The sequence below is a fragment of the Tenrec ecaudatus genome, chromosome 16, assembly GCF_050624435.1.
Source record: "Tenrec ecaudatus isolate mTenEca1 chromosome 16, mTenEca1.hap1, whole genome shotgun sequence".
Taxonomy (NCBI): Eukaryota; Metazoa; Chordata; class Mammalia; order Afrosoricida; family Tenrecidae; genus Tenrec; species Tenrec ecaudatus.
In genome coordinates this window covers 72,399,321-72,420,734 of record NC_134545.1, presented here as the reverse complement: position 1 = coordinate 72,420,734, position 21,414 = coordinate 72,399,321, and the positions used below count along the sequence as shown (strand labels likewise).

General features: G+C 36.7%; 1 protein-coding gene across 1 annotated transcript in view; it reads right to left on the bottom strand.

The window, feature by feature from the left end:
• Positions 1-21,414, bottom strand: part of PTEN (phosphatase and tensin homolog) — a gene marked incomplete at its 5' end in the record, with an annotated part of 88,676 nt that overhangs the window by 21,889 nt on the left and 45,373 nt on the right. Inside the window, 3 exons of the mRNA XM_075534638.1 lie at positions 12,195-12,433; positions 14,104-14,147; positions 19,354-19,398. Coding sequence (XP_075390753.1) covers positions 12,195-12,433; positions 14,104-14,147; positions 19,354-19,398 — 328 coding nt within the window. The remainder of the gene's footprint in view (positions 1-12,194; positions 12,434-14,103; positions 14,148-19,353; positions 19,399-21,414) is intronic.

Genomic DNA, 21,414 nt, shown 5'->3' with positions numbered 1-21,414 from the left:
TTTGCTTTATTCCTACTATATTTTTGTACCATGCCAGACAACATCCTCAATGAACTCCGCCCCTAAATGAGAACTCTGAGGCTATCCAATATTAACAGCCTTTAAAAGTGCCTTCTCCCCACTTACACTTCTACCCTTGTTATCTTGCGAAGGTTTCTCTTCCTGTCCAATAAAGGTCCATTTTGGCAAGTGCTCTTTTCATTATCTTCTGCAGCATTCACCTTTATTCTCTACCACTTGTCTTCTTTTAAGAACAGAGCTCAGTCAACTCTTATCTCCTATCCAAAAACAAGCAAACAATTCAAAGAACAAAAGCCTATACATTTTGTGAATCTTTCAAACCATCATTCTTTCTATGTAACAGAAAAGCTCCAGGGAGTCTCTACTCCTTAAACCATATGAAGCTAGTTTTAGCCATTAACTATCAACCAAATTTACTAGTTTTCCTGATCCCTCCTCTCTGATCTTTTTGCAGCATTTTAAACCGTTTCCCCCTACCCTTGTTGGCTTTCTCTTCTTGCTCCTAAATGTAGGTTTATCACCCAAAAAAATAAAAATTGATGTTACAATCTCAGCTATTTCAATACTTCAATCTCATAAACTTCACAACCCTAAATTCGACTTTATTCTCAACTCGTGAACTAGAATTTCCAACAATTGGCTGAGCGTTTCTTCCTAGAATCCCAGTAGTACTTAATGAACAACATATCCCAAACCAAACCAGAAGCTGTCATATTTTTAAATGGCCAGCTTCTCATTCACCCTTCTCTCCTCTATGGCATTCACCTTTATTCTCTACCACCTGTCTTTTAAGAACACAGTTCAGTCAATCTTTATACTTTATCCAAAACAAGTAAGCAATTTACCTGGGACCAAAGCCTTTCCTAATAACATCCACAACCACCTCTTACTAAACCCTTCCAAGTTCTTTGCACTATTAGGAAAAATATAATCTAACACTTACAAAATCATATAAAATGGGCATTTCTGGTGTCCCCACCTTACAGGTGGTATATGGAGTGGCAGTTATATAATAATTTGACAATTTGCTAGGATTATGAGTGAAGGGGTGGAATCTGGCCTGACAATCAAGTGACAGCCAAAGAGGCATCATCAGTGTGGATATGGCCTTCTCCTGAGGATTCTGGGAACTCCTGGATTCCTCCTTGGAGGCAGGAGACACTCTCACAGCTCACTCCCTGCGAGACATTACTGAGAAGCCACATGAAGCAACCCTGAGGCAGAGTTTCAGAAGTGAAGGAACAGAGTAGAGACCTCTGCCAGCTGCCAGCGCTGAGATGCTTACAACACCCCTGGATCCACAAGACTTCCAACACACTGGCCTGTGATCTTCCTGCATTCAGGGTCATTGCATGCGTTTTGTTGAGTCAGAGAGGACTTTATAGATTTGTTATCGGACATATGTGTTAATATTGGACTTATGGACTTCATCTGGACTGGGCTGCGGTATTTTCTCAATATCCAACTGCTCTTGTATATAAAGCTCTCTCTTATACAAGTATGAGCCTCCCTGGATTTGTTTCTCTAGTCCACCTGGACTAACAATTAGGTCACATAGCTGATAAATAATGAAACTTGGTTTCATGCTAACACTCAAAATCCAGTGCTTCCATGGGGGCCACTATCCCAGCCTGCCATCTTCTTCCGGCTAGAGGGAAGGAAACCGAAACCAGAGCCGCAGCAGTGACAGAAATTGGGGGACAAAGAGGATAAATAAAGGAGCCCACTTGTACTGTAACACGAGAAAGGCAGCAGAGTGCACATGCAAGATAAGAATATTAGAAAGTACACTCTCTGGCACGCACACACAATTCAAGACAAAACAAACTGGAAGCTCATTTGAGGGTCTTTGATTCCAATGCTACTCAACTGCCAAAATTAATTTAAAATGTTAAATGGTTTCCTAGTATCTACGCAAATAAGTTCATCACCCACTAACTCAATCACAATATAAAAACACAGTTCTCACCTCTTTTCTCAGTCTTATCTCCCACCTAATGTTTAATTTTCCCCAAACTGTGTGCTTTCTCTTTGTATTATGCTGTATTTGTCAGATTAAAGCACAAGGATTATGCGACCAACCACCTGGAAGCTCTACATATTTTCTAACACTTGGACAGGTTTCCAGAGTCATAGACATCATCTAAAACGCAAGTCAGATGAGGCACACTTCATAGGGGTTCATAGACAGTTTCATACTTGCAAGATGTTTGGATTTTGTATCTCATCTTGAACCATTTATAGTAACGTCACAAAAAAACTATCTTCCAATAAAATTTTCTAATGTTTTGGCACAAGGATTAAATATGATCTTAAATGTCTCCTCAACACTGTAATTGTGCATCCTTTCACCTATTTGATGTCCTGTTTTTGCTTTCTGTCTTATCCCCCTTGATTGGCTTAAGATATATTTTATTGGCATTTTTAAATAATAATGTTTACATTACTGTTTTCTAGCTCATTAATTTAACTTTTTCTCTGTAATAATTCCTCTCTCATTAATTTAATATTCTCTAATATAAATCTGTATTTCGCTATTGACCCAAAAATTATTTAGGAAAGTGGTTTTAAATTTCTAAATTGTTTAATCTAATTAAACTGTTATGAATTGTAATCAAGATATGTATCTACATGTTTCTACTTGGAAATGGGAGTTTCTTTGTGGCCTAATGAATTATTAATCTTGGTGTTTTGTGGATGACAAAAAAGGAGGAATCCGTTTTATAGGCTATTTTATATTACCTTATTCAAATCACTTATATATCCTTTTTTATTTGTGCCTTCCTGATCTAGCAACATATGAAGAATGCTAAAAGATTATTACTACCAATGCTTTTGTGTTTTCTCCACATCTTCTAGATTTGTGAAATAATCTGATGTTAGAGATAACACACACAAATTCCTAATTACTAAACTTTCACTGTGGAGTATACACTATGGGGAGCATGGTATTTTTTATTTTGTTTGATACAATTTGCTTTAAATGCTACTTTGATTACTAACATCTTGTCCATCTTTTAAATTTTGGCTTTAATCAACCAATTCTGTTTTTAGCCTAAGTTGATTCATGTCTATATCTCCTATAAATGATTAATCTTTTGAGAGAAAAAAGAAAAACTAATGTCATATTAGTCAGGGACTTCAAAAAGTTGGTGGAAATTTTCCATTATCTTTTCATTCATTTTTTTCAGCAAAATTGTTGAAGCTCCCTTGTATATATTCTTTAGGCCTAGAACACTGCCAGAATACCACCTAAATATTTTAGGATAATCTCATATTCTCATATAATCATATATGTAACATTTTATTGACATTTTGTGCATCAGTACTCTAACTTCTCCCTAAAATAAAGTCATAATGTAGACCTTAGAGTTAAAAATACATTTCTACTTCAGAAAAACTTTCAAGCACAGTTCTAAAATCAAAAAAAAAATAGGTGTTTTAACATTTAGTATTTGCTTGAAGTCTGGAAATCTGCATTTCTGAATGACCACAATAGACTTAACAAAGGGAGGAGAGATATAAGTCCTAGGAATGGCAACTATGAAAAGAATAATCTAAAGCAAACTAGCCCACTGCTGCTCAGTCAATTCTGACTCACTGCAAGCCTGTGTGAATGTCTCAGCTTCCTCATCGGGAGCATCTGATGGGCTCAAAATTCTGATCTTTTGGTTAGTAGAATGCTTAACCCACTGGACTGTGGAGGCACATATAGCACTAGTTTCATTTTAAAGAAGTCCTGGTGAATCTATCACAAACATCTGCAAGGTTAAGAGGCTCACATCTAACACATGTTCCACAGGACAATGATGAGGCTACCTGCTCCCGTAAAAATGGATAGCCTCAGAAACTGTCTACAGCAGCGTGAAGTGGAAATCCACTCAATGGCAGCGTGGTTTGATGTGGTTTATTCTATATTAGCTCCGTGACAGGCATTTTACAAACTGCAACTTCATAATACACCTCCATTTTAAGGATAAAGAAATAGTTCCAGTTAATGAAATTAAGTTGCTAAAAACAAGGGTCTGAGCCTAAATATGGTTCTGGTGTTAAAATTCTTATTCTGATATCCTGATTTTATTAAAAACATACATATTAACTATGTGATTTGAAGGATGCCCAAACCTCTTGAGCTCTCATTTTGCTGATTTACAAGATCTGTAAAGTATAAAGTATTACCATGTTTTAGCACTATAAAGTTAGTTATAAGTAATCTATTAAATATTGGGGCATGGTCCACAGAGTACCTGGAAATACACAAGCATAAACTGGCATCCATGATTTATCTTTGGGAAGCCATCATTCTCCCTGTGGTTGGGGTGGGGCACACCCTACTTGTCAGCTTCAGATATATGATGAAAGTGTGACTAATCAGAGCATCCTGGTCTCTGACCAGCAAGTTTGGTAAAGGGCTGGGACCATGACCCAATCCAGGAAATTCCCAACCCGACAGTGGCTAACATAGGTGTAATATAGGCCTCGAGCCACTAGTAGCCACCCACATCTTGCCATTACTTGTGGAACACCTGCCTAAAAGTGTATGCTGAGGAAAGAATTGAGAGGGAAATTCTATGGAGTTAATGAATAAAGAAAATAATTTGGACAAGAGAACAAAGTACAGAAGAAAAATGGATTTGAGATTAAAAAGTATTGAGTTTCACATAAAAGTTGATGGCCTAGGGAAGATTGCTCTTTGTTGATTCAGTGTTAATCATTCAAGTGAAAACAAGCCTGATTTAAATAATCTTGAAGGACCTTTAATGAAGCAATATTCTTTAAATTTATGAATCTCCAGATCTATGAAATACAAGTATTAGAGTAACACAGTTTAGCACGGGAGTATAAATGTTTTTTTAAAATAAGAAAATTATATAAGGTGTTTAAAAAAAAAGAAACTGCAAAAGTAATTATGGGTTGCTTTGTTTTAAATGAAGAGAAAATAAGAAATTTTCATTACACGGAAAAATTTGGTAAACAGACTAGAAAAAGATCCTAATTATAAGCTTGCTGCTGTCCATTGCTGTCAAGTCGCTCTGACTCATGGCAGCCCCGCGTGTGCAGCGCAGGCCTGCTGCACAGTGTGCGAGCCTGTGAAGACTTCTGTAAGCAAATCACCAGGCTTTACTTGTGAGGGGGCTCTGAACTGCCACTCCACTTCTGTGGGTCAGCTAGTGCAACTCTAGGAGTAGCAGCAGAACCAACAGTGATGGACTACCCAGCTGATGGAGCAAATTAAGATGAGTGCAGTTGTTCACAAGGCTGGCTTGTGGAGTGGGGTTGTCTTTGGGCACTTAATTGGGTTAAGTGGCCCGCGATGCTCTGAAATAAAATGAAAATAGAAATAGTTGTTATGAAGAAAATAGCGCTTAGGGGAGATCGAGGCAATGTCGTCTACAGAATTCCCTCGTTAACCCTTTAATTACTGAAAACGAGTGGGTATGTGGCCAGTGCCTTTCCTGGGGGCCTGTAGACGTGTATGAACGTGCAGGCTCAGTTCCGGCGACGTTGGAAGCGATATGTCTGCCACTCTCAGTGTCACGTAGTGGAAAAAGATCCCAATAGTGAAAAAGGACAAAAAGAACACTCTGGGTTGTGCTATTGTGAATCATATCTAGCGGCAGCGCTAGTTCACATTTTTAGAGGGAAGTCATTATGATTGTGCATCACGTTTGTCAGCTGCCCAACATTGTGTGTTTTTTATTAGTTACTTTGTTATATTTTCCAGTCAAAACATAAGAGGTAAGGGAAAACTAGTTTGCGCTGATAAGTTTCGGGTAAAAAAATAATAATTTTAGCTTGATAAATCAATTAAATAAATGTTTAAATAAAAGCAATTATAGTGTTTTAATTATCCTATCCATATTCCCTAATCCTCACTTCAAAATACAAGTTTAACAAAATTTGTCAATGTGATGTGGCCCGCGTGAATCTTGTCTGTTGCACCAAATGCCCCTCTTTTTAATTGAGCTTGACACCCCTGGTCTAGAAACGTCACCAATCTTCTTCACTTTCTTAATGTTCCTCTATAATTCTGACTAGGATAAAGTAAAATGTTAAACACGGTTCAAATAAAACCCTAGGCAACGCATGCGCAGTGGACAGACTACACATACTCGCTGTAATGATGGTTCAGTTTCAAGAAAGCAGAGCTGCAGGCTCCACCTAACCTGACATACTAGCAAGTGCAAGGAAATCCTTTGATCAGGTGTTTCCAGACTAAAACGACTATATTTATAAATTCTTTACTATTCATGCATTTCACAGTTGTGCAATGAATGGCCTTTCCCTGTTCAGCTGGGTTTACTTGTTATGAAATTAGTTAGTCACTGGTGACTAAAAATGCATTATTTTGCTGCTATGCTAACCATTAGCCAATTGAAACCTTTGAAAGTGTTAAGATCATTAAATTTTCATACATTTTAAGGGAGTGCGTCATATTTATAGGACAAACAAGCTGTAACTGTTAGTATTGTACTGCAAATGCCCTAAGATCTGAGATAAAAACTGACAGGTTGCATTAAACACTGACCAATTTCATGAATACATAATTCTAACTTCAGGAGATAGGTCCTGTTCAGAGATTAATTATTTTGAAAATTCATCACAGTTTCTTGCAATTCCAAATATTGTGAACTTCACGTTACACGAAAAAAGTTGCTAAGCGTTAGAATCTCAATTCGGAGTAAGGTAATTCACTTCTCTGGGACTCAGTTTTATCACCGGTAAAATAAGAATCATTCTTGCAAAACAAAATTCAAGATCTTTTGATTTCTATCTGTAATACTGAGCTTTCTAGATGCTCTTCTTCCTTAACCTAAAACCAGATGCCTGTGGAATTCACATGGCATAATCAACAGTATCTGCTCAGAGTCCTTGGGCCTTTTAAAGTAAACATGAGGATAAGGGTAGGGGCACATTAGGATACACCTTTAGACTCTACATAATTCATTGAAAACATGGTCTTGATAATATTAATTAAGCGTGAGATACGTACAACAGATCTCAATGTTTTCTTTTGCCTCCACGATAATGAAAGAAATTAGCTAAATTACTCACTTTACTTAGTCTTGATAACATGTAATAACTTAACATAAAATTCTCCATTTTCTATTTATCAGAAAATCACCTCTCCCTTAAGAGATTCAACCTATTCAGAGAGGGAGATTATGCTATGCATAAAACAGGGCTATTGAGGAGGTAGGTACTATTATACTCTATCACATGACCCTAGATGCTTTACATTTTATTTCCATAAATACATGCCCCGCTGTCTTTTACTTCACTTCATACAATAACATCCTATAGCATTTCTCATGCATATCCTCTCCTTACGTCTATTGTAGCTACTAGGAGTCGGGGGTTTACTATAACCTGAGGTTCACTAATAGAATGGTGTAGGACAATGGATGTGCCATAAATTGAACACGCACAATAAATACCAAATATGTCTTTTAATTTAGCTAATATTAATTCTTTTTTCCTATTATAAATATTAAAAGCTGCTTCAATTTAAAAATTCTTTTATGACTGAAGTATCATAATACCTTTAATTCCTGTTCAGTAACAATTAATGGCTCTACACAGGAAATACACAAGTAGCAAAACATGCATCCATTCCTCATTTAATGTCTTTGTTAGGCTCCAAAAAACAGGTCATTATGCAAAAACCAGTGTTATGCAAAATAAGGATGACCACATTGGCCCCAAAAAGGAGGATGACTACATCGTGGCCTAACTTCCGAACAGCAACAATCCATAACTGCTAAAGCACTGAGAATCAGGGCCATCTAAGCTGATAAATGACCTTCAACATCACAGTCAGCATTACTCTAACTTAGCATTTTGGCTTTCTTTATTGTCAGATGTACGTGACAAACGCGTAAAACAATCAGATAGATTACTTTATTATTGTCATAGATGTAATGTGTCAGGTAAGTAGAGTTGTTAAGAGAGGAGTGGGTATGCAAGTAACAGAATTATCATACTGTGATGACTAGTGCAGTTATCTTCCCACTGGCGGAAATTAAGATAGGTCTTCACTTTTTTTATGAAGACTTCTTTTGGATATAACAAACTGGAAACAAAAAAAAACAAACAAACTATAATAAAGTATCCGATGTTTACCAATTCTAGTCTGTGCAGGTGTCGGCAAAGAATATTGAACATACCATGAACTTTCAGAAGAACCAACAAATCTGTCTTGGAAGTACAGCCAGAATGCTCCTTGGAAGCGAGGATGGCGAGACTTCGTCTCACATACTTTGGACATGTGATCAGGAGGGACCAGTCCCTGGAGATGAACACCGTGCGTGGTAAAGTTGAGGGTCAGCAAAAAAAGAGGAAGACCCTCAATGAGATGGACTGACATAATGGTGGCTACAACAGTGGACTGAAATATTAGAGCAATGGTTTTATGGATGGTTCGAAACGGGGCAGTTGTACATGGGCAATATGAGTCAGAACTGACTCACTGGCAGGCAACTCACATCACCATCCTTGGGTTGTTTCCATCCATGAACATATGGAAGGAGGTAACAACTCAAGTGCTTCTTCTGTGACAAGTTCTTACCATCAGAAATAACTAAATAAGTATCTACACTAGGTAGGATATGCACGCACTCGTGTGTGTGTGTGTGTGTGTGTGTGTGTGTCAAGTGGAGTGGAAAAGAGAGAGCACCTATCAGAGCACAGTTTAGTTTTAAAGACTAGACTATTATAAATTTTTAATTGTTCCACTACTAAAGCACTCTACAGGCTACTGATTACAGTGCCCGGCGCAGAGTCTCACTACTGAACAGAAAAGGTCAAACAGTGGGACTTGGAGCAGAGAAAGAATGGCACAGGGTATCTATATCAAACATAACTCATTCCAAAAGTAACTGGCATTTGAGAACTGTGATATCCGAAAAGATTGGAAACACAACCTCCCTTCAGATAAGAGTTCTTGGTGTAGCCAACTACTGGTTGTCATCAATTACTTGCACGGTGACACAATCAATGAATAGGTCCTTTTCGAAAACATCATGGGCAATCAGCATTTTAGAAATGGTGAAGTTTCCTTGCCAAAAAACGGTACTTGCATAGACCTAATTATTCTGTAGACAGTGCAGCCTTATGGGCTGACACCACCATGGTTTTGCTTCTTTAGTAAAGACTGAAGCTCTACGTGGCACTGTGACGCACTGCTCTCTTCAACAGGATCCATGATTCTACCACCAATTCAAAAAGAAATCTTATCTAAAGTTGTGAAAATATTCAACTTCATGATTGCCAAGCATTGAAGAATAACCTGTGCAAGAGGATTTGTCATGAAGTCATGCGAAAGTTGCCAAATTCCTGATAGCCGAGACTTTCAGTCAGTCTTCCCAAGAAATTTTGTCAAGAAACTGGAGCAAATATGAGGTTCGTGGTTACACAAAATTCACTGGTTCAGAAGATAAATTCTACAGACAGGTAATACCATTAACTACAAAATATACAAAACTTTGTAAAGACTTTAACTCTTCAACTTTTAAGCTAAAATGTGGGTTTCATAATCCTAACACTAATCATACACATCTTGCCAAATAAATGATCTCATTAACTTGAAAGCTAAGAAAATTGTGTAACAAAATTTTATCTCAAGTATTAAGGATTCCATTTGTACTTCATTCTTTTATGACATAGGGTTTTTAGCACTTACTTTTACCAAAAACAAAGCTGAAATTGATTTGAGTATCAAAGAGGACACAAAAGTTGCCAAGTCAAAGATAACAAATACTTTCAACTTGCTGTTTTTCATGTAATACAATACAAGCCTTTTCACTAAAACTTACTATGATTCAAAACTAAAGTTTAATTGTGATTAATTTGTACCACTTAAGTTTTCAGGTAGTGGCCACAGATATGTGCAGGAAGAAAATATGAAATATAATTCTTGGGAAGGCTGCTTTTATATTGAAATAAAGTATTAATTCTCAATAATAATTAAAAGAACTATTTGCAAAATTAAATGTTCATGTGCACCATGCACGACTTTTGTTTGCTTTGGCTTTTTTGGTGGGGGAGCATTTATACCTTTCAATGAATTTTTTAATGGTATATAACACAAATCTAATTTTCAGGCTCCACATTGCTAAACTCTTCTATTTTAAAATATATATTACCAGATTCATTTTCCACTATCAAACTGTCTGCTTCTCATTAATCCTGTTTTAATTTCTACCACAGCTTCTAGCACTGTGGTTTTATAGGTATTTAAAAAAAAAAACTTTTATTGGGGGCTCTTACATCTCTTATCACTGTCCATACATTCCTCCAATGTGTCAAGCACATTTGCACATATGCCGCCATCATCATTTTCACAAAGCATTCTCTTCTCACTTGAGGCCGATACCAGCTCCCCATTTCTTCGTCCTTCCCTCGCCCGCTCATGAACCCTTGATAAGTTATAGATTATTTTTTCCACACCTTACATTGGCCTCCATCACCCCTCACCCACTTTTCTGTTATTTGTTCCCCTGGGAGGAGGTTCTAGGTTGATCTTTGTGATCGATTCCCCTTCTACCTCACCTTCCCACTAATCCTCCTGGTATCTCTACTCTCCTTGTTGGCCCTGAGGGGTTTATCTATCCTGGATTCCCTGTGTTCTAGGCTCTTATCTGTAGCAGTGTGCATGGTCTGGTCTAATCTGATTTGTAAAGCAGAATTGAGGTAACGATGATGGGGTGAAGAAAGCACGAAAGAGCTAGAGTAAACTTGTGTGTTTAATTGGTGCTATACTGCACTCTGACTGGCTCATCTATTCCCTGTGACCCCTCTGTGAGGGGATGTCCAATTGTCTACAGATGGGCATTGGGTCTCCACTCCATGACCCCCCACCTATTCATCTTGGGTATGGTTTTATTCTGGGTCTTAGATGCCTGATACCTGATCCCATCAACACCTCATGATCACACAGGCTGATGTGCTTCTTCCATGTGGACTTGTTGCTTCTGAGCTAGATGGCTGCTTGTTTATCTTTAAGCCTTTAAGACCTTAAACGATCTATCTTTTGATAGCCAGGCACCATCAGCTTTCTTCACCACATTTGCTTATGCACCCATTTTGTCTTCAGAGACTATATAGGGAAGGTGAGCATCACAGAATGCTGGATTGTTCGAGCAAAGTGTTCTTGTGTTAAAGGAGTACTTGAGTTGAGGCCCAAGGTGCATCTTCTAGCATTGTGTTTTAATTCATTATCCCAGAAATGTAAGGTGAGCTCATAATTTTCAAAATTCACCAAAACTATGCACTAATAAAAAAATCTCAATTTTGTAAACTATCATCAGCAAACAGCATTTTGGTATCCTTAGGAAGGATTTTTTAAATTCATAGAGACCAATTTATAGAGTTAGAAAAGAAGAGATGTAGCAGGAGTAAAGGATCCAGGAACCAATGCAACTATAGAGTTCAAACACATGGAAATGATCATCTTTAGAACCGTTTGCAAGTTAAAAGAGAAAAGCAGCTCCTGATTATCTTAATTATTAAAATTACGACACATTATTCTCATAAAGTTGTGAAGTCTCCTTTCCCGGGGTTTTCGAAGTCTTTCCATCTGTCTGGCATGGATCGGGAGACAGAGAAATGAACAAAATCTCCTTGTATTAAATGTTAATCAATATGTTCTACCATACTCACCATTCAAAGCAATATTCCATAAAAACCACTAAAAAGTACTCCCAAGAATTTGCCTGCTGTTTTCAATGTACTAAAAAAATCATTCATTCTCAGAATAAGTTGAACTTTTAATTAAACTTAATCATAACTATATACATATTCACACTACAAAATAATCTTGATACATTATGAGACATCACACTTTACTAAGTAGTTATACAAAGTAACTCTCGGCTTACTCTGAAATACCAAACTTAAGTTGATTGAATTGCTGCTTTTTCAAATACTTTGTATGGATTTTATGAGGAAAAGTCTGCAATATGGGCAACATGGGCAAGATGTGTTAATATGAAAATGCTAGAATTAACTGAAAAATTGAATGACTCAAGTCATATGCTCATACAGCAGTAAACGGTAGTGGCATATTTGAAAACTTACAAGATAAAAATATGAGTTGGCAACCCCCTTGCAATTTGTCCAGTAACATGTAGGTTCTCTGAAGAGGAGAACAAACACCCACCCGTGCATCTTACCTTTTTGTCTCTGGTCCTTACTTCCCCATAAAAATCTAGGGCCTCTTGTGCCTTGAAAAATTTGCCCCGATGTAACAAATATGCACAAATCATTACACCAGTTCGTCCCTTTCCAGCTTTACAGTGAATTGCTGCAACATGATTGTCATCTTCACTCAGCCATTGGTCAAGATCTTCGCAAAAGGGTTTGATAAGCTCTAGCTGTGGTGGGTTGTGGTCTTCAAAGGGGTACTGTGCAACTGTGGTAAAAACAAACCACACAGTGAGAAACAATAATGGCTCTGAGGTCATTGAAAGTAGGTTAACTTCAGAAAAGTTGCATATAAATGACTGACTTAAATAGAATTCCAGAGCTATGAAACAATTTATTACCTGACAGCTTTCTAGTGTTGTAAGTTAAAAATAGATCTCAAGTTTTATATGTATCCAGCAAAAAGGGAGGCCAAATATATTATTTTACCAACATTTTGCTGAGGAAACTGTGCAGTGCTAAAGTAGAACAAATCAGGTTACAACATCTGAAAGGCTGAAATGGACCCCAAAATAAATGTTACAAGATTTGGCATTTTCTAATTAAAAGGAGCATTAATACTAGTAATACTGCATCTGCCTTGGTAACAAAACATATTTCCCAAATAGCATAAACAGACTCCATAGTGAAAAGGACTACATTTCACACTTCATAAAAATGAAAGTTCAATCTAATATTTAAAGGTAGTCTTGCAGATATTGGTGTTGTCCAGAACTTAAGAAAGGGCAATTATAACTAATTACATAAATAAAGTTGCTGGTCCTTTCAAGAGAATTATTAAAAACTAAGACCTCTCTGTCCTCTAGTCAGAGCTCAGTTGTTTCTTGTTGTTTGTTTGTTTTTGCCTAGAAATAGGATTTGATAGATATCACCATTAATTTCATCTTATTTGGTTTCTACCTTGGTTCTATTCTATTAAGAAAATTTAAAACTGTGATATATTTCCAATGTACTAAATTTTCTCTCCCATCTAACCATGTTAAAAAGTAGGTCTTACAACCAAGTCACTCATAAAATGGTGCAAGACAATTAAGTCCTTCGGTGTAACAGGAGCTCCCCCAGAAGACAATGACTACCTCCTCCATCTGCGTAACTAACTCTACTAGCCTGTCTTCATTTCCCCAGTGGCACACAAATCTGCTAAGTGCCCCCTTAAAAAGCTAAATAAACTTCTATTTTTGCCTGTTCAACAGTCACCTAAATCCACCAAAATACACATTCCAGTTAACCCACAATGACTTTCCATCATTAGTGTTTCTGAATTCTCAAACGTCTATTCTAAATTTTTAAGAACAATTAATTTGTAGCTCATAAAATCCACTCTGATTTTCCCCTTTTTGACCACCTGTCATGCAACTTTCTGATTGTGTCATGGCTCACGTGATTCCACAAATATAACTCACAGTTTGTGTGGACACTTAGAAAGAGATTATCCATGTCTGGAGAGTGGCTCTTTATCACGCCTTTTCACCCATGTTTTTTATACTCTTTTTCCTTTTAGGTCATTCTCTTTGATGAAGGAGAATCGAGTAGCTCTGCTTTCTCCTTATAATCCATTAGCTTTATAGTAACTGCCTCAAACAGCCATACAGTCACCTGCTTCTTTATTCTTGTCTTATTCTAGATTGAGCATATTCTTCACTGTGATCTTCCTGACATTACTGGTAGGTTTATTTACTACTTGTTAGCTAGATAGAGCACAGCACAGTTTCAAATTAAAATTAAAACTTATTTTTCTCACTAAAAAACAATCATCCTCAAGATATATCTTTACCTTGCTTAATACTCTAGACTGTTTATTACAATTATGACAGTAAGATTTTTTTAAAGACGTTTGATTCTAAACTATACAACATAATGCAACATACTCATACCCACCTCTGCAGTTAAATTTGGCGGTGTCATAATGTCTTTCAGCACATCTAAAAGAAAAGTTAAAATGTTGACATAAAGTTAGTTTTCCCACTTCAAAAAAATATATATATAAATATATATAATAGTAGCATACATTTCCTGGACCTTTACAATGTGTCAGGCATTGTGTTAAGTGCTTTCCATTTATTTGCAATTTATTTCACAAGTATAAACAAATGATCAGAATGGTTTTCACCTAAGAGTCAAATAAACACAGTTCTCAAACTATGCCTTAAAAAGCAGAGTGTTAGGAGTAAAAGAGCAAGGAGAAAGGAAGAATGCAGAAAATACTGAGTAATATTAATGCACCAGGATACAATGCTGAAGACAAAGAATAATAAGTAAAATCAACACAGAACTAGTAAGTAACATGCTGACCTAGCATAACTAGATCATTCTAAAATTTGTCATTTTAGTAGCAGTAATATGCCTACAATTATGCAGGAACATGCTCATGATTATTTAATAAGCTATGTTTACACACATTATTGCCTTAGTAGCATCCTGGGGATTCTAACTACTAACCAAACCAGATTTATAAAAATGTTTTTAAGATTAAAAAACAAAAAATCAGCATTTTAAAACAAACATGGGTACATAGCCCCTTAGCCACAACTCTAAAGACCCAAATGGTTCCAAATGTCTAACCATTTCCCCTAGATTATGGCAAATTCAACTGCAATTGAATTGAAGCTGATGAGACTGTATGCAACCTGTACATAAGACACAAGCATGAAAAGTTATACTTCTTTCTAGGTATTGTCTCAACTCTCTCTATGGTGGTAAATGTCTTACATGGTGTACACTTCCACATTCTCTTTCTGTAAACTAAAATATTCTCAATGTTGAAACACAACAGACCTGAAGAGTTTCGAATAAGAGACTATGGCCTGAAATACAATGCAGAAATCCTGAAAACACCTAGGTAGTTTCTCTACTTTAAAGAGTTTCAAACCAAATTCACATGAAAGTTAAACTATTTATTACAAGTTGCCAGCCACTGAAATAAACTCAGGTAAGCACTCCAAACAAAGCTTTGCCTTTATAGCTTATTGAGTTTTACTAGAGAGAAAATGTACTTAATAATGAATGACATAGACATTTCTATAGGCTTGTTAAAGACTTCGTGTTTACTGCTAAGAAAGCTAGGACTGACCAAGAAGACAGTCACATCCTACACTTTCACTGGTGTATGTCACAGAGGAGATGTGGTTATTAGCAATGAGTCCACAATGAAGTATTTTAGAAGAAATCAAACAAAGATAAAGCACAAGATGTAAGGGGAGCATGGGACTAAAACAAGCAACAGAAAATAAGCATTCTGAGTTTCAGTTCTCTAAAGTTCCCAAGCGTTCTCAGGAAGTCCAAGTGGTCAATTTGGCAAGAACTCCTTAAAAGCTCCTTCATGAACTTATTTCTAGATTACTGGTAAAAGACAGAATAACAGAACATGAAGATAAATTAAAATGTAAACTCTCAGAAACCCAGAGGCAGTTCTATCCTGTCCTATAGGGCTGCTATGAGTTGAAATCAATTTGATGGCAATTAAGTTTGGTTTTTTGTTTGAAATGTCTACTAGACATGTCACACAGCTTATTAACGAGATCTTATGTGTTTTCTTTCATCGTACAGGCATCTGGCAACAGTTACTATCACCTTCATTTTATAGTTGAGAAAGCTAGGGTTTTGAAAGTCATTAACCAAGTTGCCCAAACCACCATTTTTTAAACAAGTGGTAGTGCTGAGGCTGAAGCCCAGTGTTTGACTGCAGTTCACGTTCTCCCACTACTGCCTTATATGTTCACATAAAACTATGCTTTTAAAATTTTAAAAGTCAAGAACAATTGTGGAAAGGTTTCCAGAAAAGAGAGCCTTCCGTAGACTCAGCTAGGCAGGCAGCTTACTTCTTTACTTTCTGCTTGAAGTAATTCCTATCTTATTAAAAAGATAAAAACAAAAAATATAAACCAATTACTAAAAAAGAGGCTAAAGGTGTATGATAGGAATCCTGGTGGCCTAGCAGGTTACACATTGGGCTGCTAACTACAAGGTCACCAGTTTGAAACCACAACCACAGAAAGGGAAAAAGTTGAGGCTTTCTACTCCCATAGAAGTTTACAGGGTCAGAAACCCACAGGGAATATGGCAGTGAGTGAGTGAGTGAGTGAGTTGAGTGAAAGGTTTATCACAGAATTATGGAGTTAAAGTCAAACCAAATATATGACAAAATACTTGAAAGTTTAAAAATTAGTACTCAAGACGACTTATGTTTCTTCAAAACACATATGCCTTTATTCTCTCTATATAACTTTATTCTCTATTTCTTCTCTCTCCTCCCAACCCTCAGAGTATAGATTATACAGAGGAACATACAAAAATAAAATACAGACACTCACAAAAAAAAAGGGCAAACAAACAACTGGTTAACTTAACTAAGTTTAAGTATACCTGATTTTGAATGATCTGAGGCTAATTTTCCCCTTCCTTAAAATAATTTCTTAAATGCTTAAGGAAAATATGACTAAAAACAACAAATTCTGGCAATTATCAGAAGTTCCACATTAAGAATTCTTCACCCATGCTTATATTAACTACCATAAAATATGTAACATACAATTAAATATGAATAAGGCTGGTTAAACTTTCAAGTCTTTCCATTTATAGCTACGACATATAAGCAGCATGAAATTAACCCACCCACCCCCCCAACCCCCCCGCCAAAAAAATACACACAAAACAGAAATACCTGCAGCCTAACAAACTTACTCGTGTCAGAAACATGCTGCAACCTGGTAGTTCTAGAAACTCCCGAGGGGAGTAAATTTGGAAGGCTAAAAAAACAGACAACAGAAGGGAATAAACAGTGTATGGTCTGCTCCTACGTGTACCTGTGTGACCTTGTTCAACTCAACTTCTCTAGGCCTCAGATTCCCCCATCTGAAAAATGAGAAGGTTGAACTAAATGATCTCTTTCGGGTACTTTCTTCTAGTTCTGAAAAACCACACTAAAAGCTACTCTCAACTAGTAATGAGAAAACTCATTAACTTGGACATTCAATGTTTGGAAATACAAAAATAAAGGGGTAGTCAAGTTACCAGGCTAGCCACACAGTGCTAACTTAAGAGTCAAAATCATGATCAAAGTGAACTACAACACTGACCTGAGATTACAATACTGAGTCTAAGTACTACATATGTAAGCAAGAAACCGCAACCTACAAAAATGAAAATAATGTCCTTCCATATCTTTGGCTATAATGCTGAACTTAAATAAAAATCTTTAAAAGGCAAAGTTTGTGTTTAATATTTTTCTTTTCCTACTTGAGACTATAAAAAACTCCAATCCTGAAATGTCTAGGCTAACAGACTCCTTTACAGAGCTTGTAACAGCTCTTGTCTCATCCGTTTTTACAAACGGGAGTCCACCGAGTCACAAGCTTCTTGCATCCTCTCCTTTTCTCGACATCGTTGGTCTTGGGGTCAACCCTACAGGTTCTTTTTGACCCTGTCAAATATCTCATTCCTTTACCAAAACTTCTCTAGTCCCCTGGGTACAATTAATATTTCATTATGTTCTTCAATATAAGAGTTATAGCTCTTTAATACTTTGTCATTCCTTAGACTACAAGCTCCTTGAGGACAAAAACGATGTCTAAAGTCACTTCTGCACCCCAGGATGCTTTACAATGTATAGCAGGCAGGTTTGCTCCTTTATGCATCAGAGTAAACTGGTGAAAAATCATTTTGTTAAAGCAAAACACTGAAATCAATTGCCGTCAAGTCAATTTTGACTCATAGCAACCCCATGTGTGCAGTATAGAACTATACTCCAGTAGGCATTTTTTTATGAGGGTCTTCTAAACCAAAAGCTTCCTGTCACTGAGTCGATGCTGATTCATAGTGACCCTAGAGGACAGAGTAGAATTATCCCTGTGAGTTTCTGAGACTGTAACGCTTGACAGAAATATAAAGACCCCTCTTTCCTCATGGAGTGGCTAGATGTTCTCAACTGCTGACCTTGCACTTAGGAGCCCAACACATAACCTCTACCCAACCAGGATCCCTTATGATCCAGAGAACAAAGTCCTCTGAGTAGGTGCAAATAATTGGTTAATTTTTTGGTTAGTAGCCCAGTGACTGACCATTTGCACCAACCATAGACTCCTGTAAACACAGATGTTGTTGGAGGCCATAGAATTTATTCAGATTAACATTTGACCTTAAAGCGGTAGGTTCTTCCTGTAGACAGAAATCTACGGGAGTTGATGCCAACCAAGCCTTTTCAAACTGCAGACCTTCAGTTAGCAGCTAGATGCTCAGCTATCGTACCACCAGAGCTCTTGAAAGCTCAGCCATAACAATATTGCTATCTATCCACTCTCAGGACTTCTGAAGTCTTACAACAGAAAGGCAACTAAAGATAAAAAAGCTAATCTTTACTCCTTTTTCTTTAAGATTTAAATGCCCATGGAAGGCAGAAAAGAATCTTATTCTTACATTTGTTAAATGAACGCTACAGAAATTATAGCAGTAAATTAGTATATATAACTACATTAAAATAAAAGCCAAGTTAAAAAAAAGTGACATTCTTTAACAACAGCAAGAGGTTAGGAAAAGGGTCCATGTTTGATGTAGGAAAAATAGTCTTTGAGGGCAAAAATGGCATTTTTCTTTCTTTCCTTTTCATATGTCTACTCTCAAAGTCAAAAGAAGAAATTAAAGGTAAGTCACTTAGCTGAATCAAGGGAGTAATCTACAACCCGGTCACATGCAAGAGAAACAACCAACTCAACACTGTTAGGTAGCTTACTTAATTTATACAGCATTAGAGAACATCCTAAGAGCTCAATCAATCGACGTTAAGAGACACAAAATAAACAAAATTAGATCCACCCTGCAGCCTACCTCCAAGGAAGATGCTATTAATGATTTAATAGAAATCCTGCTGTGAATTACACTTCCAATTATACGTGGCTATAGGCTCAGATCGCCTGTGTGCCAAGTCGTTTAAAGCAGATCAAGTTACATGAATCAATCTATGCCAACATTGTGTTACTTCATCGCTGCACTTTCTAACAATATCCTCAGACTTCTTGGACGACTTTGCTGTGACAATGCATCTCTATCTCTACCTCATTTTAATAAGAAGGTGGCTTTTACTTAATAGTTATTTTATTAGATATTTGCAAGCACACAAATAAAAAACATACTTACAGATTGTATATCTTGTAATGGTTTTTATGCTTTGAATCCAAAAACCTTAAAATAAAAACAAACAAACAAAAGCCACCATTAACAAATTAAGCTAACATTTGAAATTTACATTACTGAGAAAAAAGAGACAGATTCTATTTCTCCTAATTTCAGATAGCATTAAATAAATCCCAATAAACAGTCTCTCTCTGGGTTTAAACTAGCAATTACATTATTCTGAAATACTAATTACATTACACAGATTTATACAATCTGAAATAAAGCAAGGGCTTTTTGTAGAACAAATATGTTCATAATCTTCTGTCTTCCACCTAACAGAATCAGGCTGAATCTTCAGTAATCATGTCTTTAAAAGAGGCAGCATTACAATTTAGCTCAAGTTTACCTGGTTCCTACAGATTAACAAGAAACAGTCTCATGTAATCAAGTGCTCTTAAAAGTAATCCTGGAATTCAGCCATCAGATCTCTCAAACTAAAAATATCGATATTTGAAAGATAAACCGTCAACTCTGTACAAAATTTACATTTATATTCTCGTTTGACACTCACAAATATCTGATAGAGCTTATTTACTTCTTACAGACAGAAATGGATTACAAAGAGATTATTAGGCAACTTTCCCAAAGTCATACAGCTAGTAAAGAAAAAAAAGAAAAAGAAATCAAAAACGTCCCCCTCAAAATAATTATTTGATACACTAAACAACAATTGCCACTTGCTTCATAAGCTACTCCAGGCATGCCTCTCAGGACTTCACATAAATTTTATTTAATCCCCCCCATGAGGTGGGTAACAGATATATGTTGTGTTATTGGGTGCAATGGAGGCGATTTTGACTCATAGAAAACCAATGTGACGAAGTAGAACTGCAACATAGATTTTCAAGGTTTAATCTTCATGAGAGCAGACAGCAAGATCGTTCTCCCATGTAGATACTGGGTGGGTTCAAATTGTCAACCTTTTGGTTAGCAGCCAAGCACTTAACTTACAATTGTACCACGAAAGCTCCTAATATTTTAAGTACTTTACATTTGTACCACGTATACATGGATAAGTCATAAAGTATTGATTCTAGTTTCCAGTTCTTAGTTCATTAAAGGGTAAATCAAAAAGTATTGCTACAAAATTATAGAAACTTTTATTAAAGAAAAATATCAAAACGTCAAGCTATTGTTTCTCAAAATAACCTCCAGCTGCAAAAAGTATTTGCATCTCTCTAGCCCCACCCCCACCCCCGCCCACAGAGAATTCTGTGCTCAATTTACATTCCATCAAAAAAGTCCCGGCATCTTGGGAAACTCCAATAGTATTCCTTCTTTTCTTTCTAGAGTTTTGGGAACAGAAATCAGCCTGCAGGAGGGCAAGATCAGGGTGGAAAGGATCAGGTATTCTACTGCAGTGTGCGTCCAACAGCCCTGCTTTCCTCAAAGCATGAGCAAGCGCACTGTCCGATGCGAAACACTTCTTTGCCTAACATGCCTAAGCTACGTCTATCAAAGCAGTTCTCTAAACTCGTCTTCTTATAAACTCTCGTGATCATTCTGTGTCTTTCAAGAAAACCCATCAACATTTGAGATTTTAAAAAAGTCCCTATAAACTTCTGAGCTGATCTCTCTTGCCTTGAATTTAACTAGCCCAGCAATCTCTTTGGAAGCCAGTTTTGATTGAACCACTTGCTGAAGGCACCCTAACATGGCTAAGACAAGGTATTAGTAGAACTTGTCTGCAGCCATACAATACACGGATTGCAAATAACACATTTTCTTTGAAATATATGTATGTGTGTAGAGAACCCTCCTAGCAATACCTTTTAACCTTTTACTTGTGTGTGTGTGTAATTCTCCACCCAGTCAGTAGATGATAGAGTTAGAAGATTATAAACACTGAGGAAATAGCAAACTAAACATCAAGAGAAAGTTAGAAAATGGAAGAGTTTGTACAAATTAGCGTCTAAATCATGTTTCAAATATGAGTAAAATATCCAGAGAAAGGAATGAACACTGAAGAACAAAAAGTCAAAGTTATAATTAAAAAAGAAAAACACACCCCAAACTGGTGAA